Source organism: Felis catus, chromosome B3 (genome assembly GCF_018350175.1).
Source record: "Felis catus isolate Fca126 chromosome B3, F.catus_Fca126_mat1.0, whole genome shotgun sequence".
In the NCBI taxonomy this organism is placed as follows: domain Eukaryota; kingdom Metazoa; phylum Chordata; class Mammalia; order Carnivora; family Felidae; genus Felis; species Felis catus.
In genome coordinates, this window is record NC_058373.1 from 2026489 (window position 1) to 2051455 (window position 24967).

Here is a 24967-nt window from a genome sequence, read left to right on the forward strand (position 1 = left end):
ACCGTAAGGAGTCGGGTTTTATTCTAAGTGGGACGTGAAGCCCCTGGAGGGTTTTAAGAAGGGTCTGATCTGATGAAAAGAACGTTCTGGCTGCCGAGTAGAGAATGGATGGATGGTGGAGACAGAAGGAAAGAGAGCAGAGGTGGCCGGGAGGCTTCTGTCTGGCCTGAGAGGGGCCGCCGGCCGGGACTCGGGCAGAAGCTACGGCAGTGGAAATGGAAGCACTCGAGAGATGCCTAAGAGGCAGGGAGGGCAAGTCTCCGCTCCCTCCCGCCCCACCCCTTCCCCGCTCGGGTGTGAGCAGAGTCTGCAGAGGCTGTCCCAGGGCACTCGGAGGGGAGGACCCCCCAGGAAGGACTCGGCTGGGGCAGGCGGGCAGACCCCGAGCCGTCCTGCTGCTGCTGGACGCGGGGGGCGCGGGCTCCGCGAGAACCAGGGCACGAGGAGCAGGGAGCCGGGAGCAGGGGTCACGGGGACACAGGGAGCAGGGGGCCACGGGGACAGAGGGCACGTTGGGCAGGAATATGCGGCACGACCCCCCTTGCCCTGCGGTGAACACGAGTGACGTTCATTGGGCTTTGTGCAAAACGAGTTAACCGCGGTGACCGGCCGTCTGTATCATCAACCCCCCGAGTAGGTTCTGTGATCATCCACGTCGTACAGAGGGAAACACTGAGGCCCCGTGGGCTCCGTGTGCTGCGTCACAAGGCCGGCGAGTGTCGGAGCCGGGATTCAAACCCGGGTCTGCCCAGACCCTTGATCCTGGGCGACTTCCGCGGGTGCCCCGGGGCTGGGCGGTCCGTGGGAAGCCACCCTGGCAGCTGGGGTTCAGGTTCCCAAGACGGAACGGCTGCTCGGCCGAATCTCCTTTGGTTAAAGTATGCGTGTGTGTGGCTTCGAGAACCCGGCGGCCGGAGGTGTGTGAGTGAAGAGGGTCGCCAACACGACACACGCCCGCACACAGGAGCTACTCGCTGCCATCTGAGAAGGTTCCGGGAGGGAGAAGAACGTAGGTCCGCCCTTGACAGGCAGTAAGCGTGCGATCAGGCAGGGGGAGGTGAGGAAGGGCGTGTGAAGACGTGCGGTGTGGTTGTGGCACTGAGGTTGGCCCGGCTCGAAGCCAGGGGGGCGGGGGCGCAGAATGAGCGGCCCCAGCCCGGACCCGCCAGCTGCATAGACACTTGCTGTCCAGTCTGAGGGCTCAGGAGCACCTAGCCAGCCGGCCCCACCCCCGTGACCACCACCATTTTTCTTTCCCCAAATCTTGGTCTTCATGCCACTTCATTTTTCTAGATCTGTTTAAAAAAACACCTTTTTTTATGTTTTTATTTATTTTTGAGAGAGAGAGAGACAGAGCATGAATGGAGGAGGAACAGAGAGAGAGAGAGAGACACAGAATCAGAAGCAGGCTCCAGGCTCCGAGCTGTCAGCACAGAGCCCGACGTGGGGCTCGATCCCACGAACCGCGAGATCATGACCTGAGCCGAAGTCGGACGCTCAACCGACTGAGCCCCCCAGGGGCTCCTAGATCCGCTTTAGAGCAGTTTCGCTCGTTAATTCCCAAGACGCATTCTTTGGGCATTTTTGATGTCATTGCACCAAATCTTTAGAGTTCCATGGGGGTCGTTACGAAATTGTGTCTTTTCCCTGTAAATGCGCGCCCCCGGTGGTACAGATGTTTGTTTGAAGTCACGCTTCCTGGGTATTTTCTGTGCGGGACCGGGTGACCTTTGTCAAGGTTGGGAAGATTGGCGTTTGCCGGCACAGAGGCGACTTTCTTGAAAGCTCACAGCCCGCGGGGGGCTCTGGATGGCGTGTTGGTGGTTGTAACACAACCGTGAGCTCGGACGTCTCTTTGCAGGGGCTGCTGTCAGGACTATTAACCCCCCACCTCCGACCTTTTTAGGTTTGACACCTACAGATCCAAGAAAGAGAGTGAACGCCTGGTCCAGTACTTGAACGCGGTGCCCGCGGGCAGGATCCTTTCGGTGGCAGTGAACGACGAGGGGTCCCGGAACCTGGATGACGCGGCCAGGAAGGCCATGACGAAGCTGGGCAGCAAACACTTCCTACACCTCGGATTCAGGTACCACGGTCAGGGCCGTCGCCTCCGCCAGGACACCAGGGCAGCCCCGCAGCTTACCCTAGCCTCTGTCCCTTCCCCACGGCACGCCGCCCCCCAGTGCCGGCCTGGGGAGTGGCGGGCAATCGCCCGTCTGCACTGGGCAAGTCTGGGCGCCCAGGTTTTCTTGCAAAAGCTTCTTCCCTTCTTAAAACGCAGCGGTCTTTCCTTGCACGGGCTCGTCCATTTCATTCAGCCACTTACAAAATACGAGCTGGACGTCCGCACAGCCCTGGCCCTGGCCAAGGGGTCATCGCGTGCCTCGGGGGCTGGCAGACATCCATGTCCCCGCCCGGCCCCCTCCGGCCCCTGTCCCTGCCCCCTCCGGGGACTGGCAGACATAAAGTGTCCCTGCCCGGCCGCGCGCCCGGGGAGGAGGGCCCCTGGGTTGTGCTCCACCGTGGTCTGCTTTGTCTCGGGTTATAAGCTTCATGCCTGACGTTGGGGCACACGCATTGGCCCCGAGAGGAAGCCGTTTGCCCCACAGTAGCCACACCTTTTTATCACGTTGGATCCGACCTCAGCGCGGTGGGACGTTGGGGTTGAGGTTATCCATCCTGTGGCTGCTGGAAGATAGGGGGGGGCCCTCCCTTCAGCTCTGCAGATCCGGGAGCAGGATCGGGGACAGCAGAGCACTTCCCCCCACCCCCACCCCCGTTTTATGGGCTGGACAGAGATTCCCGGGCAAGGCAGGGGTGGGGACTCGGGGGATGTTCCGGGCTCCGGGGTGATTCCCTGACAGCCCAGGGGCTGTTTCTTCTAGAAGGGCCTGGACAGGAGCTCAAGTAGTCCGAGATGACGAGCACACCTTGGTTTCTCGAGGCTCCTTTGTTAGCAGAAGCCGAGGGGGCTCCCATCCCCTTGTTAATAAGCCAGAAGGCCAGTTTCTTGATTTGTCACGTGAGAGCTGTCCACCAGGGGACTGGGCTCTTAGGGCCTCGGCAGAAGAAGGTAATAGCTGAGGGCCCACCGTCGGGCCTCTGATTTGGCCTGAATTTGTACCTCCTGGTAGGTGTGGCTGCAGGAATGCACAGTTCCTGCATCCGTACAGTGGGATACATTGGGAGCCATCTCAAAGGACCGTTGGGAGGGATTGGATGTGACAACAGGAGCGAAATATTTGCCATCGCCTCTGGCACAGAATAAGGATTCAAATAACGTGTCTCCTGATGAACAAAGCCACCGGGAGGGGGGGATGCTTGGTCACGTTCTGTCACGGCCGATCCCCCGGGCCTGGGACACAGGCAGGCGGGGTTCCGTTCTCCCCCCTCGTTTGCACAGACGCACTGTGAGGGGCAAACTCAAAACCTCTAAAAGCAGTAGAACTGGGACCCGGGGCTGCAGTTATCGGGCAGATGCCGGCCCGAGGCTCTGGGCCTGACGAAGTGTGCTGAGCTCTCGCGGGAAGGCAGGCGTGGAAAGGGAAGTGGCGGGGACGCGTGAGCAAGAGGCTGGGCCGAGCTGCAGGTGAGGGTGAGGTTAAGCGGATTCCCCACGAGAGACTGCAGGTGCAGAGGCCGGGGGCGGGGGGAGCGCACGGCGGCAGAAGAGGGTTAGGGCGGGAGGGGACAGAGGGGGGGCTGAGGAGGTGGGCAGGGGACGAGCTTTCGCGCTGTGCCAAGGCGTGTGGATTTCACCTGAAGGGCAACGGGGAGCCACTGAAGGGTCCCGAGCAAGAGAGTGACCCAGTCAGATCCCCGGCGTGAATGAAGGCTCCCTGTCCGAAATGAAAGCTCAAAACAAAAAGAACGAAAGCTCTCGAGTGCCGTAATCTATCGGCATCTCAGGCTGTAGCAGGCATCGGGGCGGGAGGGAGACAGAAATGGGTAAGAAAACCTTCCTGCCTTACGGCACGCTTCGGGGGAGGAACTCTCTTCCTCCTCCGTCCCCCATGGGGAGCGAGACGCGTCTCCTCCTTCCCCGAAGCCAGTGCGGCTCCCGGGGCAGCCGGGGCACAGGCCCTCCGGGGTCTCCCTCGTGCTGACCTCCTGGGCAGCCTGGAAAGAACCTTTCTCCCTTGGAACCTGTGTCCTTGTTTTCCTAAAGGAACCGGAGCGCTTGCTTCAGGACCTAACTGAGCCTGGCGGGTGGCATGTGGGTCCGCGGGCTTGTTTGTTTGTGATTCATACCTGGGCTCCTGCCAGAGCGGGGTTGACGACGCTCGGGGCGAGCCAACAGCGGGCGAGCCAGGTGGCGAGGAAGCCCAGCGCTGGCAGAGAAAGGCCCCTGTTCCCCGGAGCCGGGAAGCCCCGCCAGGGGGCCGATCGCCCCCGAACGGCGGGGAGGGCTGCCCGCTGGTGGCAGTCTGTCTGGGCTGTGCCTCCGCTACAGGTTCAGACGTGCGAAGAACTTGACTTTTGCTTGTTGGTTTTTGCAGACACCCTTGGAGTTTCCTAACGGTGAAAGGAAATCCCTCTTCTTCCGTCGAAGACCACATTGAATATCACGGTAATAAATCGTTGGCAAGAGGCTGCATCCCCGCCGGCGTCCCTCTGAACACGGGGCCCTTTCCGAACCCCTCTCTTCCCTCCGAGCATCGCGGAGCCCCCTTCAACACCCTTCATCCCAACCGTGTCACGCCAAAGCGGCAAAGCCGATCACGGAGATAATATTTAACATATTTGCAAAGAGGTGGTCGCTGACTTAATTCGAAACGAGTGACCTGGGACAGGCGGGAGCTGGGACAATCCAGCAGAGATAGTCTTTGGAGCTAAAAAGAGTCTATGGATGGGCCTTTACCACCCAGGGGGGACTCCTCTGCCTGGTTTTGTCTGCGGAAGGCACTGTTGTAATCTTAGACGGGAATTCACGTGAGAAATTACGAGCCTCCGAAATATAGGTTTGCCGGAACACCGGAATCAAGCTTTTATTTGTTTTAATGCTTATTTACTTGTGAGCGAAAGCTCACGTGCAAAACAGGCTCGGCGCTGGCAGCAGGGAGCCTAACGCGGGGCTCGGGCTCACAAACCGCAAGGTCATCCCCCGGAGATGAAAACCCTGGGCCGACTGAGCCACCCAGGCGCCCCTCCAAAAGTCGACTCTTAAAACAGAATCACGAGAAGGGACAGTAGACGTAATCCACCGTCTGCTTCCCAAGTAGAAACATTGGCCTGAAACTTTTTTTTTTTTTTTAAAGAAATAGCTCAGGATCCGTGGGCGTAGGAGGCTTTCTCTGCCTCAGAATCACAGCGCTCAGAATCCAGGGGGGGGTCTGGTCTCTCCTGCAGGGCACCGTGGCTCCGCTGCTGCCCGGGTGTTCAAAGTGTTCCAGACGGAGCACGGCGAGCATTTCAACGTTTCTTCATCCAGCGAGTGGGTTCAAGGTGAGGACTTTGGGGCCCCCAGGACAAAACCCAACAGTGGCCGGGACTTCCTGTCTTGGCAAAGCAAGCGTGTTTCTCTTGCGGCCGCAAGGCCACCGGATGGCCATAAATTAAATTTACAACGGACGGAAAGCTGTCCCTAATGAATCGGTCCAGTGCGGCCGCTAGCCCAGAGGGACGCCCTCCCTCTTGAATTCTCTCCGTGCCAAGCAGCAGCACTGGACGGGAGACAGCCGGGGCGGGACAGGGGTGCAGAGAGCACCCCTCGGCGCCCCCAGTAGTGGGCTGATGGCAGATCCCGTCTTCGTCCTCGGGGGGCCTGGGGCCACGCCGAGCGGGACGTGCCCTCGCCGGCCCTTCCTGCCCGACCCTGCCCTTTGTTTTCTGTCTAGACGTGGAATGGACGGGGTGGTTCGACCACGACAAAGTGCCGCAGACTAAAGGCGGGGAGAAAATTTCAGACCTCCGGGCGGCTCACCCGGGAAAAATCTGCAACCGCCCCATCGATATACAGGTACCGAGCTCGCTTCTAGTCTCCGCTTCCCTTGCCTCCTCCTAAGCCTGCGCCCGTAGCCGTGGCTGAGAGCGCCCGGCGTGGGGCTGGGGCCTCTCCTTCAGTCTTCCCGCAGAGTTGACCTCCTTTGGGCCCTGGGGTGCACAGGATCCAGTGGGATTTGGGGTGCAGGCTGAACCCAGCCCGGGTGGAGAGCACACGCACCGCCCTGGGCTCCACTGAGCTGAATACGAACCCGCGATGGGAGAACGGACAGCGTTTGCTCGGCAGTTTCACTTAGAGTTCCTCCACCCCGAGGGGACCCTGAGCTGCTCCTTCCCCACGGCGGGTGCCCGTCAAGTGACGTAGGGCCCCCGTTTCCTCCCAGGCAACAATGCAGATGATCCCTGTTCCCCCGCGCGATCATTCTGTCGATTTAATGCAACAATATGTGAAGTGCCCGTAGATTTTATTATTTCACAATTATTTTATTTCGTTATCGTGATAATACTGTTCATTATTTTACAATCGCTAATTATCGGCCTTAGCTTTTTGCAAGGAGCAGGCAAGTCTGCGACTCCTGCTTCTGTGGGGGAGCTGGACGCCCCCCCACCCCGCCCCCCAAGATCATGGGCGTGAGTGCATCACTGGCAGGAAAGGGCGGAGTTAAATGACGCCTGAGCTCACTGCTACGTGGCTCTTTGAAGCCAAGGACGACAGATACCTGCTGTGTTCAAACTAGTGTTTCCTGAAAAGCCCCCCCCCCGCCCCCGCCACCCTATTATTAAGTAGGCTGACTATACTTCGCCTCCCCTGTTTCCCCAGCCCTGGTCCCTTTGGTCTCTGTGCCAAAGAGGACAACAGCTGTGGCCTTGCTCTAAATTGCCTGCCCCTGATGACGGCCACAGTCCTGATGCAGACACACCCGGGCTCCGGGACGAGCCCCAGCTGGCAGGGATCACGACCTCCTCTGAGCCCGCTCCCTGAACCCTCCACCTGGCCTTGAAGCCGCCCACCCGTCCGTGCCCATCCCCGAGACCCCACTGTGTGCCAAGCCCTGGGCCGGGAGGCGGGCAGAGCCCGGCTCCTTGCCCTCCCCGGAGCCCGGGGTCCGGCGGGAGGAGACGGACGCAGAGCAAGGCACGCAGGGCGGCTCGCCCGAGGGCAGCAGCGGGAGGTGGGGGGGAAGCACGGGCTTGGTGTGGGTTCGAATTTCGGCTCTGCTGCTCGCTGGCTTGGCTCGCCCCGGGGAGGTCACACAGCCTCTCTGGGTGTCCGCCTTGGTACCCGTAAAGCCAGAGCCCTCCTGGCTTGCCCGGGAGGAGGAAGGAGGTCGTGCGCGCCAGATTTTCCCGGGCTCCCCCCCCCCTTCCATGATGCGGAACCACGTGGGGCGCCAGGAGTTTGGACAGAGCCCGTCCTCCGGAGCGCACAGCTGCAGGGCTGGCGTGCGGGTCGTGAAGGGCTCCGGAAAAAGTGCCGTGTCACCGTGGAGAGGCCGTAACGGCTCAGCCAGCGGCCAGCGGGGCCGTCAGTGGTTTGGACCCCGAGGACCCGAGGTCCCCGGGCGGGGCGCCCGTCCATCCTGCGAGTTCGCGCCGTTCTCCCTGTCACAAGACTGTTTTCTTGCGACCGAAGTGACACTCGGTCCCTGGAGGAAAAGTCTCGGGCCGCAGCAAACAGCATCTGCAGCAGGGGCACTCTGAGGCTTGGGGCAATACGTCTATAGCGTGAATCATCACCCTCCTTCCGTACGAAAAGAAAGATGATTTTGCCCTGTAATTTCTGTGCCGTTTCCAGGCCACTACGCTGGACGGCGCCAACCTCACCGCCGAGGTTGTCCACAAAAAGGGCCAGGATTACAGGTTTGCGTGCTACGACCGGGGCCGCCCCTGCCACGGCTACCGCGTGCGGTTCCTCTGCGGGAAGCCTGGTGAGCAGCTTGCCGGGGACGGGGGTGTGGCTGGGTCGGCCGCCTCTGCGCGTGGCGGTGACACGGGGCCACTGCCGAGCTTGCCGTGGGGAGCGCGTCTGTGACACGGGAGCCGGGGGACAGTCCTGGGAGCTGGCAGCAGCCGGCAGAACCCCGCCCTGCCCGAATGCGTTTCAGGAAGGGGAAGGGCCTGGTCCAAGAAAGCCAGGGCGCGGGGGACAGAGCCGACCTCCCTGTGCCCCCCCCCCCCCCCCCCCGCAGAGGCGCGAGCTCGCGGCCTCTGGGTGCTGTTATTTTAAACCCGGATCCCGAGGTGCCTGTTAGGAGGGCCTGGAAATGGTCGGCCGGTCCGTGGAGGCCCTTGGCCCCGTCCAGAAGGCAGTCATTAGGGACGAGAGTTCTCCCGGGGGGGGGTGGGGCGGAGGGCTTACGGCTACTGTAAATACTAGTTGAGGGGAACTATATTTGTGCAGCTTGAGCAGAGTGGGTGTGGTGAGGGACCGCATTTAACTCTCGCAAAGGAGCCGGTGGAAAATTCCCCTGGCAGGGCTAATGAACGGCTCTTTTCTGGTAAGGTTTTGTTGACTTCAAAAACCTGTACCAAGCCTGGGATGGGCTGAGCCTGGCGATTTGGGTTTGGATAGGCAAACCTAGCATTTATTCAGGGAGGGGAAGGGGGGAGGCGGGCGGTCAAAAGTTCGCCAAGGACCGAGGGCCGTTTCTCAGTCCCTCCCGTTTGGGGTTCCAGTGAGACCCAGACTCACCGTCACCATCGACACCAACGTGAACAGCACCATCCTGAACCTGGAGGACGATGTGCGGTCGTGGAAGCCCGGAGACACGCTGGTCGTCGCCAGCACCGATTACTCCATGTACCAGGCAGAAGAGTTCCAGGTGCTCCCCTGCAGAGCCTGTGCCTCCAACCAGGTCAAGGTGGCAGGTAAGACCCTCACTAGCCCCTCCCCGGGCCGAGCGGACCTATTAGGCTTAAAGTTGTTGGAAAGCAGGGAAAATCTGTATCGGTTAGCCACCGCCATGATAATGCTGCGTAACAAAACAGACCCGAACCTCTGTGGCAAGCGCTTATCTCTTACTCCCGTGTCTGCAGCTTGTCGAGGGTTCAGCTTCCCTGGACCGAGTGTGGCTCCAGGGGGCCAGCGGGGTTCAGGTCGGCTCTCACCTGAGAGTCACCTGCAACTCTCACTCTTCCCAGGACATTGTCTTCCCGTTGGGGAGGGAACAGAAACACAAGGGGACTCAGGGCCTGGGCTCAGGACTGGCATGTTCTCACAGCCACATTCCACCGGACAAAGCAAGTAACATAGTCAAGCTCAACACGGAAGGGCGGGTCGGCCTGCATCTCCCGCCAAGGATGAGGGAAGGCAGTGAATATTTGTTAGGCCATGATGCGACCTAGCGCAGTTTTAAATCCTTTCCGTCTATAGCTTCTGGGTCTTCCTTACTCTTCTCCTAAACATAGATTTAGTGGTGCTGCAATTTATATCACGTGAGGTTCCTGGAGTCTCAGACTGTTGGGGTTAAAGGTATAGTCCAGGTCAATCGTTATTAGTGGAGAGAGTTCCGTATCCATCCACGAGGGTGCTTTGGTCACAAGCAACAGAATCCAACTTGACTGTCGCAAGCAAAAAAGGAATTTTCCAGGAGGCCGTTGAGCTTAGACAAGCGAGGGAGGAACTGGAGAGCCCAGGTGCACAAGGACGAGGGGCAGGGGCCGCTTCGGGGGTCTGGGTAGCGGGAGCCAGCGGGAAGCATCCTCGGGCATCGCTGTCCGAAAGCGCCTTGCACGGTCCCTGGGCACGGTGCTCAGGTCACCTTCCGGGGAGAGAGCAGACGGGCTGGGGGCTTGTGTGCCGCCCCCCCCCCCCGTGGTGCACCCTCACCGGCGCCCCTCTGGGACTACGGAATGGAGAGCGGCTCCCTCCCTGAAGGAAAGGCCCCTCTGAGCGTTAGGCCCTGGTCTTTGCCGGGCGACTCCTGTGTCCCCAGGGCTAGTACACGTGCACGGGTCCCCTGGGATGTCAGGTGTCCTCCTAGACTGTCGGTGAGAGTGGCACTGAGACGGTTTGAGCTGATGTCAACTGCTCAGTGTGCGGTGACGTGTGGCTCCGGGGTGGCACTTGTGGTTCTGAGAGGGTGAAAAGCCCGTGACGCCCGTGCCTGCACGGAGGTCGACGGAGGAGCGCCCAGCAGAGACCAGCCCACGTCTGCACCCCTGTGTCTCACACCCCAAGGCTCGGGGGCAGAGGTCCCGATGGGGGAGCTGTGAGTGCCGAGAGGCCCAGAGAGCCGAGGGCCACGCGGTGTCAGGGCACGCGGGCCTCGCCCAATGGTGCGGCTTGGGTACGGGTGCCGGAGAGCGGCCCCGCTGGGCAGCGTTTGGCCAACAGGCCCGGCTGCTTCCTGAAGCTTCTTAGGACTGGACACAGAGTGGGATGGGGCTGCCCTGGGCCCCGAGCACCCAGGGAGGACAGGAGAAGAGGCTGGAGCCCCTGGGGACCCTCCTCACTCCGTTGGCGTAGCACGGCCTTGCCTGTATTTCCACCAGGCCCCCACCCCTCCCCCCCCTTCTCAGCCCCCACCCCCTTAAAGTTATTAGGCTCCCGGTGAACCGTGCACTTGGCTCAGGAGCATTGGACACTTACCTGAGGACAGTGCCCCCTGGTGGGCAGCATCAGAAAAGCCCCAGGTAGTTGGGGGCAGGGGGCGTGTCCGTCCGTCTGTCTGTCTTGTGGAGGCCCACGTTTCTCCCTTTCAGCCCCAAGCCCGTTCTCTGCCTCCCCGTCCCCCACTGGCATGAAGCAAAGGCCCACCGCCCCGTCTTTTCCAAAACCGTGCCCCCAACAGTGACGTCTCAGGGTCCCCCCAGGGCTGGTTGCAGGGAGGGACACAGCCTTCCTGGGCCCTCTGTCCTCGCTGCCCCCAGATTCCAGGAAACAGGCTTCTGTGCACACGAAGGGCTTTCTGACAGGAAACAGATGGGCATAACAGAGTCACGAAACTGTGACTCATCTGCAAACACTGTTTCAGTCCTGCCGTCCGCCGCGTGGATGCCCACACCTCCTGACACGGCGGCTGGAAACCTGAGACCTTCTCCACCTCTGTTCCCACACCCCGGCTTTTCCTGGCACCCCCTCCCCACCCCGCGCGCGCACCTCTAAACGGTACCGCTGTCGGCTGGTGTCGCCCCCTCTCGTGTCCCGTGATCGCCGAGCACGCGACGAGAGCCATCTTGTTCACTCCTCGCGGTGACCCCACAAGGTGGCGGCCACCGTCTCTCCGGGACAGAGGAGGACACTCAGGTTCAGGGAACTCAAACGGCCGGCCTCCTGCTTTCCATCGCAGGCACCAGCCACACGAAGCTCTTCACATCTCATTAAAATTAAAGTGGAAAATTGTACCGCTCCGTCACCCCAGCCAGATCCCGCCTGTCCGGTAGCCACGGGCGGCCGGTGGCTGGCGTACTGGATGCGCACGACGGAGCATGTCTGTCACCTCGGGGGGCTCTAGCGGGGCGAGCTGGTGTCTGTGCGGGCGGCCGGAGCCGGGACTCAAACCCCGAGCTCTCTGGCTCCAAAGGCTCCCTGTTCTACTCCGTCCCCCTCCTCGGAGGCCCCCGTCCCCAGGGCCTCCACTCGATGACTGGCCCGTAGGAGGGACCTGGGGACTCCGTGGCTTAGATCTCCTCCAGCCCGAGCCCCTCCCCCAGACGCACCGGGCCCTGCTGGGTCTGAGCCTCAAGTGCACCTGCCCGTCTCTCCCACTGGAAGGGCCTCGATGCCTTTCCTCTCTGGACCCCCGAGTGTCCAGGTGGGAGCCCAGCCTGCAGAGAGAGCTCGGGCTGTGGAGCCAGGGCACCTGCAGAGCCCCCCGCCGCTTTCCCCAGGCCCCCCCCCACCCCTCACCTGTGCCTGTGGCCCTCCTGGGTTATTTGGGACAAACTGGCTCAGCCATATCTGCTTTCTCTGGTTGGCCCTCACGCATCAGCGGTGGGAGGAGCAAAGGAGGGGTGAGGCTGGGTGGGAGGGTCTGCAGACAGGAGGGGTGGGGGGGATGCAGGGCCTGGGAGTGGCCTGTGAACACGGCAGCAGGACAGATAAACTGGCTGTGCGGTTCTGTAAAGGCCCTGATGGGTTCCACAAAGGTCCTGACGGGTCCTGTAAAGGTCCTGATGGGCTCTGTAAAGGTCCTGACAGGTTCCACAAAGGTCCTGACGGGTCCTGTAAAGGTCCTGATGGGCTCTGTAAAGGTCCTGACAGGTTCCACAAAGGTCCTGACGGGTCCTGTAAAGGTCCTGATGGGTCCTGCAAAGGTCTTGTAAAGGTCCTGATGGGCTCTGTAAAGGTCCTGACAGGTTCCACAAAGGTCCTGATGGGTCCTGTAAAGGTCCTGATGGGTCCTGCAAAGGTCTTGTAAAGGTCCTGATGGGCTCTGTAAAGGTCCTGACAGGTTCCACAAAGGTCCTGATGGGTCCTGTAAAGGTCCTGACAGGTCCTGCAAAGGTCCTGATGGATTCTTTAAAGGTCCTGACAGATCCTGTAAAGGGCCCACGGTGCAGAAGGGGCAGCTGAAGTGAAGCATTCCTGCCCTGTGCCCCCCTGGCCCCCGCTGCAGGTGTTGGAAAGACACAGTCCCTCCGCATCCCTCAAGGCTGTTCCCTCACCCTGCGTTCCTGCCCCCCACCCCCGTGGAACAAACAAAAATGCCCCACCTGGAGGTGAGGCAGCGGTGGGAGCCCCAGACTCCAGTCTTCCCTGAGGATGACGCGGGCCACAGCCACACGTGCCACTTGGGCCACACCAGCCCCTGCCACGTGCCAGGCACTGTGTTGAGCTCATTCCATGGATTAACTCACTTAACAAGCACGGTTACCTTTGAGACGCGTGCGGTTCGTATCTTCTGGAAGGAGGGCCCGAGGTCCCGGGAGCGAAAGTGCTGTGCTCGGGGACCCACAGCTATCACCTGAGTCCCCATCTGACACGGGCGGCCTGGCTGCATCGCCACCAGCCGTGTTGGAGAGGAGGGCGGATCCCTGGGGAGGCCCTCTGAGCCCCCACCAGAGCGGACGCCCCTGGTCAGCACACATGGGTTCCACTGGTCCCCGCCCGTAGTTGAGGGGGACACTGGGCCCCCAAATGCACACGCTGTGAGGGGCGGCTGGGCGTCCGGGGATGTGTGTCTGCAGGGGGAGGCCTGGTGTCCTGGCCCGGCCGGCATGGCGGGAACCCCGGGGAGCGAAGGCGCGTGTGGAGGATGGTGGGAGGGCTGGGCAGAGAAGGAGCCGTCGGGGCGGGATCGGGAAGCTCGGAGTCCCCGTGACTGGCTGGCAGGACCCAGCCTGCACGCTCCCTTCGACCTCCCCCGTCACGCGTTCCGCCCTGGGAAGCGAGTGCCACGCCGTGCCTCCCGGGACCCGGCCCGTCGGGTGGGCACTCGTGTGGGCAGGTTCCTGGGCGCCTCTGAGCCGCCTCCAGTGCCCCGGCCGGCCAGCCTTCCTTCTGTCCTCCGGGGACAGGCCGAGGTGTGGCCTCGCTTGGTGGAGGGGGCCCGTGAAGCTGCCGCGGGTGCTGCTGGCGAAGCTGCCCACGGGGGTGGCCGCTGGTAAAGAAAAGAAGGTCCGCGTCCAGCGTGCTCAGAGACACGAGCCAGGCAGACCAGGGGCCTTGTCATCAATTCTTGTAGCGGCCGCTGGCCTTCGGGCGTTTAAAGCTGGCGGGCACGTGAGGCCCCTTCCTCGCTGGCCGGGAGCAGCTTCCTGCCCAGCGCCCCCGGCGGGTCACCCAGAACCCCGCGCAAAGCTCTTTGCGCAGGAGACTTCCCTGCCACCTGCCCGGAAGGCCCCGCCCCCGGCATGCTTGTGAAGGTCACGGGGCCGACCGGCAGGAGACCGGACCAGCCAGGGACGAAGGAGAGGCTTCCGGTCAGCACAGAGCCCGAAACGGGGCTCGACCCCACGAACTGTGAGGTCACGACCCGAGCCGAAGTCGGATCCATCACAGCCCCAGCCTTTGCGCGCGGGGGTCAGCCGTGTCGCGGGCTGATATGTGTGCCCGTCGCTCGAGCCGGGGCCGCAGGGACGGCGTGTGCCCTGCGGTGCGGGCCAGGAATCCCCACGAGAGGTTGTGCCCTGTAACCGTGTCCCCGAATGGAGGAGACACCTGCTGGCCGGGTCAGCTGTCCCAGTGACGAGCCACGTTTAGAGGCAGGCCAAGATGTCTTTATTCCACGGAAGAATCTGGGACTGAGTGGGGGCAGATTTGGGGCCGGAAGACAGTTCCAAGGTTCCGGGGTCCTGTCGCCCTGCACCTTCCTGGGGTGCACCTGCCCCACCCCCGGGGGGACAGGAGGAGGAGGAGGAGGCTGGAGGGGAGTAAGTGAGTCGGATTGGACCAGTGGAGTGGTGCTGGGAGCTGGCACCCTCGCCCAGGGACTCACGGCGGCATGAGGGGACCACCCTAGCTACAGGGGCATCCGAGTGGTGCAGAAAAGTCTTTTGATAGTATTTTTAAGGATAGGAGGCCTGGATGAGTTTGGAGACAGAACCTAAGGCACCCACACGAGGCAAGAGAAGAAGTTACTGGAATCCAGGCCCCTGAGACTGTGGGAGGGGTGGGGCTGGGGTCGGCATACAGGGGAGAGAGTACGTGTCCTTCCTTCCTTCCTTCCTTCCTTCCTTCCTTCCTTCCTTCCTTCCTTCCGGGCCGGCTAGGACACACCCACATTCCAGGGCTGGGGGTGGAGCCAGAGTGGGGTGGGGGGCTGGTATGACAGCCGCCCTCAGGGGGGCTGGGACACATGGGTCTCCCGGGGAGCACAGGGGGAGCTACAACCGACAGACCCCAGGAGGGACCGATGCCGGGAGACGAATGCCATCTCTGCATGGCCTTTGTTCTTCCATAGAATGGGACCGGGTTGGGGGACCATGGGGACCTCCGAGCACACGGGGCCCGGTGATACACCAGTGGCAGCCGTGGGGTCTGAAGCACCGGCCTCTGATCCCCCGCCCCCCTCTCCGCCCTAGGGAAGCCCCTGTACCTGCACATCGGGGAGGAGATCGACGGTGTGGACATGCGGGCGGAGGTCGGGCTCCTGAGCCGGAACATCGTGGTGATGGGGGAGATGGAGGACAGGTGTTACCCCTACAGCAACCACATCTGCAGCTTCTTTGACTTCGATACCTTTGGGGGCCACATCAAGGTAAGGGTCCTCGCGGCCGGGAGGATTCGCACGATGCCAGCCTGGCTGGGACCCTGGCCGGGCCGGGCCGGGGAGCAGAAGGCAGGACCAGGGGGGGAGAGACCAGAGCTGTGCTGTCCCAGCCGTCAACACTCGGCCACAAGACAGATGAGTCCGCCCCCCCGTCACACGGCACACCGCGCTCCCTGCCTTCACGGCTTCCGACCCTCAGCCACTGTGCTCGTTCTCTTTCTTCGGTGTCCCCCCCACCCCGAGGGCTCCCCGGAAGAACGGGCATTTGACTCACACAGCCCCGCTTACCACAGATCCATGCAAGTTCAGATCAAACAGCAAGGGGCGGGGGGGAAGTTCAGGGTCTGGCGCGAAGCTTGCCCACGAGCGTTCCGGGCAGAGACGGAGATCCCGGCTGCCGAGTCCTCCCCCGGCAATGAGTCGAAACGGCTGTCGGTTCTTGGAACTCGTGCTTGCCTAGCATTGAGCCCAAAGAGGACGTTCGTCGGCATCCCTGTGTAAAGTGCCCTTACCCGGCACCTTGGGTACCGTTGGACGCCCAGAAGCTCCGTGTGTGGCCACTGCTTTCAGTGACTTAGGGTCAAAGCTGGTAGAACATGGCTGCCTTAGAGCTTCGCGAAGCGACGATTGCGTGTCATCAGGATAAGGTTTCTCGGTGACCCCACTGCGCGCCAGAGGGAAGCTTCCAGACCTCACCACCGGAGCCCCACCGGCTCCAACGTGGCAGCGTCATGCTGTGAAGCCACGTGTTCCCCCAGGGGCTCCCAGCGTCCCCGGGCCCTGCTCGTTCAACGCGAGGTCACGGTAAACCTCCAGAAGCAGGTGCACCTATGCCCCCGTCGGGTTCTGGGGCGGAAGGGGGCAGGGGTTGCGGGAACGTCCTCAGCCGAGAACTGTTTCCAGCTCCCTGCCACGTGCCCCGAACCAGACCTCGGAGGCATTGCCAACAGAGCCCTCCAGGGCGGCCCTACCAGAGCCGCGTTGCGGGTGACGCCTGCCTTGGGGACAATGGTTGGCGAGTCCTGAAGGTCACCCTACTCTAGTGGCAGAGGGCTGAGCCCCGCTGTCGACAGGAGGCGTTTCTGGAGCGTGCTTTCATGGACATGCACGGTGTAGCCAGCCCGTGGGGCACCCCGAGCCCCGCACACGCTCCCGGAGTCACGGGCTGAAGGGGACTTGGGCTCAGCGTCCCCTTCCTCTCACCTGGAGACCGTGGGCCAGGCCACAGGCTCCTTCTGCCCCATGGCCCGCCCTACCCCGGATTCCCATCCTCCTGGGGGGGGGGGAGGACTCATGCCAGCCTCCCCCCGCCCCCGGTTATCTCGGGGATCCCCCTTCCTCGCGACCCTCAGGGCCTAGGAGTGGGGGCGAGGATGGAAGCACTCTCGCCCAGTCCGTCCATGGGTCCCCGCCCCGGGGAAGTTCACTGCCTGGTAACATCCCTGTGTTCCTCGTGGAGACTCGACCCCCCGGGGGATGAGAAGGGCCATTTGCAGATCGGATCTTTGATTTGCTTCGTGGCCGAGGCAGGGGTTGGCCCGGCCCCTTGAGTGTCCGGGACGTGGCAGCAGCGAGGAGCCGGGGGCGCCTCCCAGACCGTTCCGACCCTCGGCTCCCCTCTTCCAGTTCGCGCTGGGCTTTAAGGCGGCCCACCTGGAGGGCGTAGAGCTGAAGCACATGGGGCAGCAGCTGGTGGGGCAGTACCCCATTCACTTCCACCTGGCGGGCGACGTGGACGGACGGGGAGGCTACGACCCGCCCACCTACGTCCGGGAGCTCTCCATCCACCACACGTTCTCGCGCTGCGTCACCGTGCACGGCTCCAACGGCCTGCTGGTAAGTACCTGCTTCCCGGGGAAGAGGAGGGTCCGTCCCCTCCCCGCTCTCGAGTCCCCTTCCTCCGGGCCGTCGGCGCTGGAGGGACGTCCGGATCTGGTCGCTTCTCCTGGGGCCCCTGGGGATTGAACCATCCTTGGCTCAGAGTTGAGCCTGGTGCCAGTTGAGAGCAGGTCTCCAGCCAAAAAGGAAAGAGGGAACAGGGCTGCGCCTTTGCCAAAGGGCGCCGGGCTGCAGGGGGGGCGAGTTGGCAGTGGTCGCGGGAATCCCGGCCCCTCGGTGCCGCGTTAGAGCGGCGGGCCATCCGAGGACCTTTCCGCGGCACGACGGGTCTGCCAGGGCCGGCAGGGGGGTCATGCCAAGACTCCACGCTGTGGCCTCTGCCCCCCACGCTTGTGGCGGCTGCAACAGACCTTTCCCCTGTGGCACCGGGTGTCCTTCAGCGCGAGCTCCGCCGGGAGGCACGGCTTCGTGAGCAGAGTGTCCCGATTCGCACAGCCGATTTTTACACTAAGTTGTTGTTCTTTAAATGAACTTAACTTGGGGGGCGCCCGGGGGGGCTCGGCTCGGTCAAAATCACTCTTCATTTTGTCTCAAGTCACATTCTAATGGTTTGTGGGGTCGAGCCCCCAGTCAGGCTCTGTGCTGAGTGTGGAGCCTGCTTGGGATTCTCTCTCCCTCTGCCTCTCTCTCTGTGCTTCTCAAAAAAACAAAGAGAGAGAGAAAGAGAGAGAGAGAGAGAGAGAGAGAGAGGGAGGGAGAAAGAAAGAAAGAAAGAAAGAAAGAAAGAAAGAAAGAAAGAAAGAAAAGAAAGAAAGAAAGAAAGAAAGAAAGAAAGAAAGAAAGAAAGAAAAGAGAAAAAGGAAGGAAGGAAGGGAGGAAGAGAAGGAAGGAAGGAAGGAAGGAAGGAAGGAAGGAAGGAAGGAAGGAAGGAAGGAAGGAAGGAAGGAAGGAAGGAAGGAAGGAAGGAAGGAAGGAAGAGAAAGAAAAGAAGGAAAAGATAAAGAACTCAACTTATATCCTCTAGAAATTCTAAGACCTGGGCGTTACAAGCTGGCATTCTGCAAGCTGAATCCAGATTGTGTTTTGTTTGGCTTAAATAGTGTTTAAAGAAACATTGGGATTAGTTTCCATCATTTAAAAATTAAGAGGTTTCACATAGAAATCTGGATTCTTGGCTTCTCTTGAAAAGTGGTCTTGGGGGGCGCCTGCGTGGCTGGGTCGGTTAAGCGTCCGACATCGGCTCGGGGTCGTGGTCTCGCGGTTCGTGGGTTCGAGCCCCGCGTCGGGCTCTGTGCTGATGGCTCAGAGCCTGGAGCCTGCTTCGGATTCTGTGTCTCCCTCCCTCTCTCTCTCTTTCTCTCTGCCCCTCCCCGGCATGCTTTTGTTTCTCTCTCCAAAAATAAAACGTTCAAAAATTTTTAGTTTCAAAAAGCAGTTGCATTTGAAAAGAGAAAAAAAAAAAGAAAAGTGCTCTGGGTAGGCAGGTGGGACCCACACTCCAGCACGGCACAAGGGCCTGGGGCGGGGCCACAGCGAAGCCGGGCCTGCATCCGAGGGCTCCCCTGTGTCCCCCACTCCCTAGCACATTACAGCAAACGCCCCAGGCCGGTGCCACTCGACCCATGGCCCGTTGGCCCCCAAAGCCCCCCGAGTTTGCAGCCCTGCTCGAAGCCCGACGTGATGGACCTCCGCACCGGGCAGGGGAGGGGTGAGGCCGTCAGCGTGCTGCTGGTGAAGCCGCTGCCAGGCTGCTCGGTGCGCTCCTATGTTCTGAGCGGTGCCTGCTGCCTCAAGTGCTCGGATTTGAAAACCCGCTGAGAGACGGGGCGACGGCATGGGCCACGGGGCCTGGTCTGGAAGCCGCGGGTTCTAGGGCTTGGTCCCCAGGGTATGAGCCGTGGCACCCCGTTCCCTCCTCAGCCGGGTGGGGAAGTCGCAGCAAACACAGGCACGGGTGCCACAGGGGACCCCCCCGGCCGGGGCTCCCGTGGAAGCTGACCGGGGGCCGGGGCTGATCCTCCCCGGCGGGAGGGGAGGGGTTGTGCCGAACGTGAACTTTTTTCCGGCTCAAGGAAGAGGGAAGGGGGGCGTCTTCTGGCTGAAGCAGAAAGACAGTAGGATTCACAAGGGGAAACCGTCAGGGAGGCAGCACGAGGCAGCCGACAAGCTCGGGCTCTGGGTTTTCATCGGCTCCTGCCTCTTGCGAGTCGTGCGGCCTGGGCCAGTCACTGTACCTCTCCGTGCCTCTGTTTCCTCCTCTGGAAAACGGGGAGGCGGGCAGGACCCGTCCCACGCGGTGGTTGTAAGCAGGGAGCCAAGGGCGCGGGGCGCGGGGCACACACTCGGCCCCGGAGCGGCGTCTGGTCCGAGCCGTCCGCCCGCACGGTTTGCCGACCGGACCCCACGCGGGCAGTCGGAGACGGTCCCTCGCGGGTGGTGACTGAGCTCAGAAGCTGTGGGAACCGGGACGGCGCAGAATTAGTTAAGGAGGGTAACAGGCCCGAGTGTGAGGCCCTTTGCTTGATTGGAGCATTTGTTTTGAAGTTTCGTCCTTAAACTCAGCGTAAATTCACCCCTGCTTCCCGTTCCTGGAGAGAAAGGTACTAAGATTCCCAGAGGCCCTGTAACTACAGATCTGGGCTGAGTGGGAGCTGTTCTCAAGCTCGGGGCAGTCGCACGCACACGCGGAGTGTGGACATTTCACACGCACACGCGGAGTGTGGACATTTCACACGCACATGCATAATGTGGACATTTCACACGCACACGCGGAGTGTGGACATTTCACACGCACATGCATAATGTGGACATTTCACACGCACACGCGGAGTGTGGACATTTCACATGCACACATGGAGTGTGGACATTTCACATGCACACGCACATGCATAGTGTGGACATTTCACACGCACACGCGGAGTGTGGACATTTCACATGCACACGCACATGCATAGTGTGGACATTTCACACGCACACGCGGAGTGTGGACATTTCACACGCACCCACATAGTGTGGACATTTCACACGCACACGCACACGTGTAGTGTGGACATTTCACACGCACACGCGGAGTGTGGACATTTCACACGCACCCACATAGTGTGGACATTGCACACGCACACGCACACGTGTAGTGTGGACATTGCACACGCACACACGTAGTGTGGATATTGCACACACATGCGTAGTGTGGACATTTCACACATACATGCATAGTGTGGATATTGCACACACACACGTAGTGTGGACATTTCACATGCACACGCATAGTGTGAACATTGCACACGCACACACGTAGTGTGGACATTGCACACGCACACGCACACACGTAGTGTGGACATTGCACACGCACACTCATAGTGTGGACATTTCACATGCACACGCATAGTGTGGACATTGCACACGCACATGCGTACTGTGGACATTTCACATGCACACGCATAGTGTGGACATTGCACACGCACACGTGTAGTGTGGACATTGCACACACACACACATAGTGTGGACATTTCACACGCACACACATAGTATGGACATTGCACACGCACACGCATAGTGTGGACATTTCACACGCACACGCATAGTGTGGACATTTCACACACACATAATGTGGACATTTCACTTGCACACATGTAGCGTGGACACATCACATGCATATGCACACGCGTAGTGTGGACGTTTCACTTGCACACGCATAGTGTGGACATTTCACACATACACATGCACACGCCATGTAGCGTGGACGTGCGGCTGTGCAGGGCCTGACAAACACCTCTCGTGGTTTCTCACTTAGAAAATAAGAACAAAGGGGGCACCTGGTGGCTCAGTTAAGCGTCGGACCCTCGGTTTTGGCTCAGGTCACGATCTCACGGCTCATGAGTTCAGGCTCTGTGCTGACAGCGCGGGGCCTGCTTGGGACTCTCTCTCTCTCCCTCTCTCTCTCCCTCCCTCTCTGCCCCTCCCCTGCTCGCTATCTCTCTCTCTCTCTCAAAAAATACATAAACACAAACAATTTTTTTAAAAAGACAACAAGAATGAGAGGATGTGGCCGTCTTGGTCACGGTAGGCTTCCGAGAGCCCGGAGCCCGGGTCTCGGCCGAGACAGGCAGTGGTGGGGGACGCAGGGCCAGCAGCGGTGAGGGGGGCGGAGGCCTCGGCACGGCCGAGCAGGGATGCAGGCGGGGAGCTGCCCCCGCGGCAGAGAAGGCTTTCTGGAGCCAGAGCCGCGGACAGCCCCTCGGAGGCAGGAGACCCTGCGGTCCTGCCCCGCGGCCGTCCTTCCGTCTGCCCCCCCGGGGAAGCCGGCCACCAGACGGGGAGGCAGCAGCTGTCAGCTCCCCGGGGGGCCATCCGGAGCCACGGACCCGTGTGGCCCTTCCACGGTGAAACCGAATCGCCGTGGCTCAAACCCGGATGAAGCGCAGGCCTGTGACTCCCTGAGCCCTTCCCGTTCCTCCCCCTGGAGGGGGGCTGGGGTTTGGGAGCCACACCGCGTGGTCGTCGGAAGGGGGCCGGACCCTCTCTGTCGGCATTTTACGTTCGCTCGCTTCGTCTCAGCGTGAGCGGTTTACCGTGTGGGCGAGGCTGGTGCTCAGGGGAAGGCTGTCCTGCAAGGTGTCCGCACGCGGGGTAACTGGGGGCCTGCGGGGGGCTCCCACCGCGTCCTCATGTGTGTTTCTGAGCTCCGGGGCAGGACACGGGGGACCCCCCACCTTTCCTTCGCGGAAACAATGAATGTCTTCCAATAGTTTTGAGGAAGGTAGAAAAGACACCCATATGGATTCTGTTGGTCCCCCCCCGCCCCCGACTCCCCTGTTTTTTGGGGCGAAGAGTGGGGGTGGGGAAGAAAACGTGTCCTTCCCCGCTTCCCCACCTCGCCCCCTGCTCGCAATGTGTCGTCGTTGGTGTAAACGCCTCCAGGAGCAGCCGGGACGCCCCCGGCTTGGGTCTGCTGGCCGTGCCCCGTGCCGCCCCCACAAGCCCTCCAGCCTTAGGGACACGCCATCCCGTGTCCTTCTGCCGATGGCCGGGGCACCCCTGGACGCCCCTGGCACGAGCCCCCTGCCCTGCGTCCCCACCTCAGCTCTGGGACTCACGGGCGAGCGTGCGTGTCTCCTGGTTTCCCCTCTCCCCGGTTTCTCGAGTTTATAGTCTCAGTCGCTTCTTGAACTTGGCTGCGCCTGAGCCCACGTGAGGAACCCCTGCTTGCTTCCCCCACGAGTTCCCTGGCCGGGGCTTCTGCTGACGGGTCGGGGACGAGGGAGGGCCACCCCACCCACCGGCCAGCGCAGGAAGCAACCGGAAGCAGGCCACGGCCGCTGTCCTTGCCTCCCGCTCCGGGCCTCGGTCCTTTCCTGGCGAGGCGGACGGAGGGCGACGGGGCTCTGCCTCCTTCCCGGCTTCGTGTTCCGACGTGTTCCGAGCTGGGCACGGCAAATCTGTGGCGGAAGCTTGTGCCTTCTACTCCCCACCCAGCACCTGCTTCCCCCGTCCCGTGCTGTCGCCTGGACCATCCACGCCACCCTCACCGCCCTCCCCCTGCCACCCCGATAAGGAGAAAGAAATGCGACACGGGATGAGGGGGGTTTTTTTCTGCTTGGGGTGCAGACAGCTGATTAGCACACAAGTTACAGGATCAGGCAGATGGAGAATCGGGTCTCAGTTCTGTCCCTGAAGGGAAAGTGGCTTTGGGCAACTCTCTGCCTCAGTGTCATTGGGTGAGAGGGAATGATGTTGTCGTAAGAATTAAGTGAGATACTGTCTGTGAGATATCGGACACCCAAAAAATAATCCTTGTTCCTCCTTTCGACGGGGACTTTTCTCTCCGTGGCGTACCTCAAGGGGCTTGGAGGGACTTCTCCCTGGGGCACTGGTCAGAATTAGAATGTCCCCGATCCACCATTCACTTCCTTCAGAGAAGGGCCACGCGAGGTGCGATCAGACGGTGGGGCAGGCAGGGGCTTACGATTTTGGAAGAGCCTCGGGTGGGAGGCAGGGGGCCTGGGTCCAAGCGGGGCTCCAGCCCGAGGTTCATGAGCCCCCGGGAGGCGCCCCACCCCCACCCCTTCCCTGGGCATCCTTGCCCTCCTTGCCAAGTTGAGGCCCGGAACTTGCTCTGAGATGCCTCCCACCTCCCGTCCTTGTCTTTCCAGGCTATTTATAACACGCTTTCAGAGCTCACTGGGAGGAGAGGAAGCAGTCCCACTGGATGACTTTGGTGTTTACAAAATGCTCATTGAGGGACCGAATAGGATTCAAGATCACGCCCTTGCCAGTGGCCAGAGTTTAGGGACGGACGCTTGAGGGAACAGAGCTCGCCTGGAACAGGGCGGATCCTCCCCTTTGGGGTGAATGGACACAATTAGAAAACTGGGGTTCCAGCCCTGACCTTGAGCACGTGGGTCGTGTGACCTTGGGCGAATCACTCGACTTCCCAGAGCCTTACTTTCCCTACCTCTAAAAACACAACAAAGCGAAGAACCGAAAACAGTGATCATAGAATCGTGCGAGGTTTCAGCAAGATTAAAAGGACACAAAGGGTCCCCGTTCCGGATGCTTCCAGAGTGTGGTTGCATAAAAATGGGACTAGGCAGCTTTGTCGACGACTTGGGAGGGAGTTGGGGTATTTAGCCTCGATTTGTGCATCCCAGTCAGGCCAGTTTTGTCACACACACACACACACACACACACACACACACACACACACCAGTGCAATATTGGCAATGAGCCTGGAGACATTTAAAAAACATTTTGTTAATGTTTATTTATTTTTGAGAGACAGAGACAGAGCGCGAGCAGGGGAGAGGCAGACAGAGAGGGAGACACAGAATCCAAAGCAGGCTCCAGGCTCCGCGCTGTCAGCACAGAGCCCGACGCGGGGCTCGAACCCACAGACTGAGAGATTGTGACCCGAGCCGAAGTCGGAGGCTCAACCGACCGGGCCGCCCAGGCGCCCCTGTTGTCACTCTGAGGAGGTGCTGTCGGCATCGGGGGCGGAGGCCAGGGTTGCGGCTAAACATCCGACCAAGTACGGGCCGGCCCCTCGAACGGTGCCCAGTACTGCGGGGGGAGCTGTGTCTGGACGGTGTGTCGATGTTCCGGGCCGGGCCTGGCGGTAGGTACTTAACAGGTGTGAGTGGAACGGTCCTAGGGAGGCAGGAGCGTCCTCGTCGGGTGACGCCACCGGCCGGTCAGGCCCCAGGGTGGGGGTGAGGATGGCAGGTGTCGGTTAAGATGAACGAGGTGCTTCTCGCCGTCCTGGGGGTCCCACCGTGGACAGGCTGCCTCGTGAGGTAGTGAGCGTCCCATCTCTGGGGCATTCGAGGGGGAGCACAGAGCCCGTCTGCCAGAGATGCTTGTGAGAGACTGGCACTGGGCAGGGAGCTGGGGCTCAGGCCGACCTGAGGACCTCTTGGTTCCGAGACTGATATGTTAGCGGGGTTCAGGCCCAGAAGGGGCCTCCGAGATGACAGAGCTAGAATGGCTCATCTGCGGCGGGCAAGGGGACTGGGGGCTGGGGGCCCGTGTGACAGATGCCCTGGGACCATCCCGGCTCTCTCGGGGCCTGAGAACGGCCTTCCCGCTCCTCCTCCCCCCTGTGCCCCTCGCCCCCCGCTGACTCCGGTATTCCAAGATGGGTTCTGACGAGCTGGGGTTTGCACACTTTTCTGGTTCTTGGCCCTCGAGTCTGCAGATGTCGCGGGCTGTGCCTCCTGGGCTGTGAGGCTGGCTCGGGCCCCCGGGTGAGGGCACGGCCTGGCCTGGCTCTCGTGCTGCCTCTCGGGGACGCTCCCCCTACCTACCTTCCTGCTCCCCCTACCTCGCCTGCCGTCCTTGTGGGCCGGGGGCCCGCCGCGTTCTCACCAGGGCGGGCTCACGTGACCTGTCCCTGCCTCCTCCTGGACGCACTTCTGACACCCTGTCCCCTCCCACCCCACGGAGCCTCGGCCGCAGCACCTCCAGCGGGAAGGGGCTTCGAAGTCGCCGTTCGTCCCTCCCCCTCCCCACGCCTCCCCTGCTCCTAGCGGGAC

General features: G+C 61.3%; 1 protein-coding gene across 3 annotated transcripts in view; it reads left to right on the forward strand.

The window, feature by feature from the left end:
• CEMIP (cell migration inducing hyaluronidase 1) overlaps nt 1-24967 on the forward strand; it is a 129499-nt gene that overhangs the window by 81255 nt on the left and 23277 nt on the right. For all 3 annotated transcript variants that reach the window (XM_045058716.1, XM_045058717.1, XM_019831781.3), the window contains 8 exons: nt 1907-2086; nt 4500-4570; nt 5350-5445; nt 5838-5959; nt 7739-7871; nt 8620-8811; nt 14911-15086; nt 16725-16934. In XM_045058716.1, coding sequence (XP_044914651.1) covers nt 1907-2086; nt 4500-4570; nt 5350-5445; nt 5838-5959; nt 7739-7871; nt 8620-8811; nt 14911-15086; nt 16725-16934 — 1180 coding nt within the window. The remainder of the gene's footprint in view (nt 1-1906; nt 2087-4499; nt 4571-5349; nt 5446-5837; nt 5960-7738; nt 7872-8619; nt 8812-14910; nt 15087-16724; nt 16935-24967) is intronic.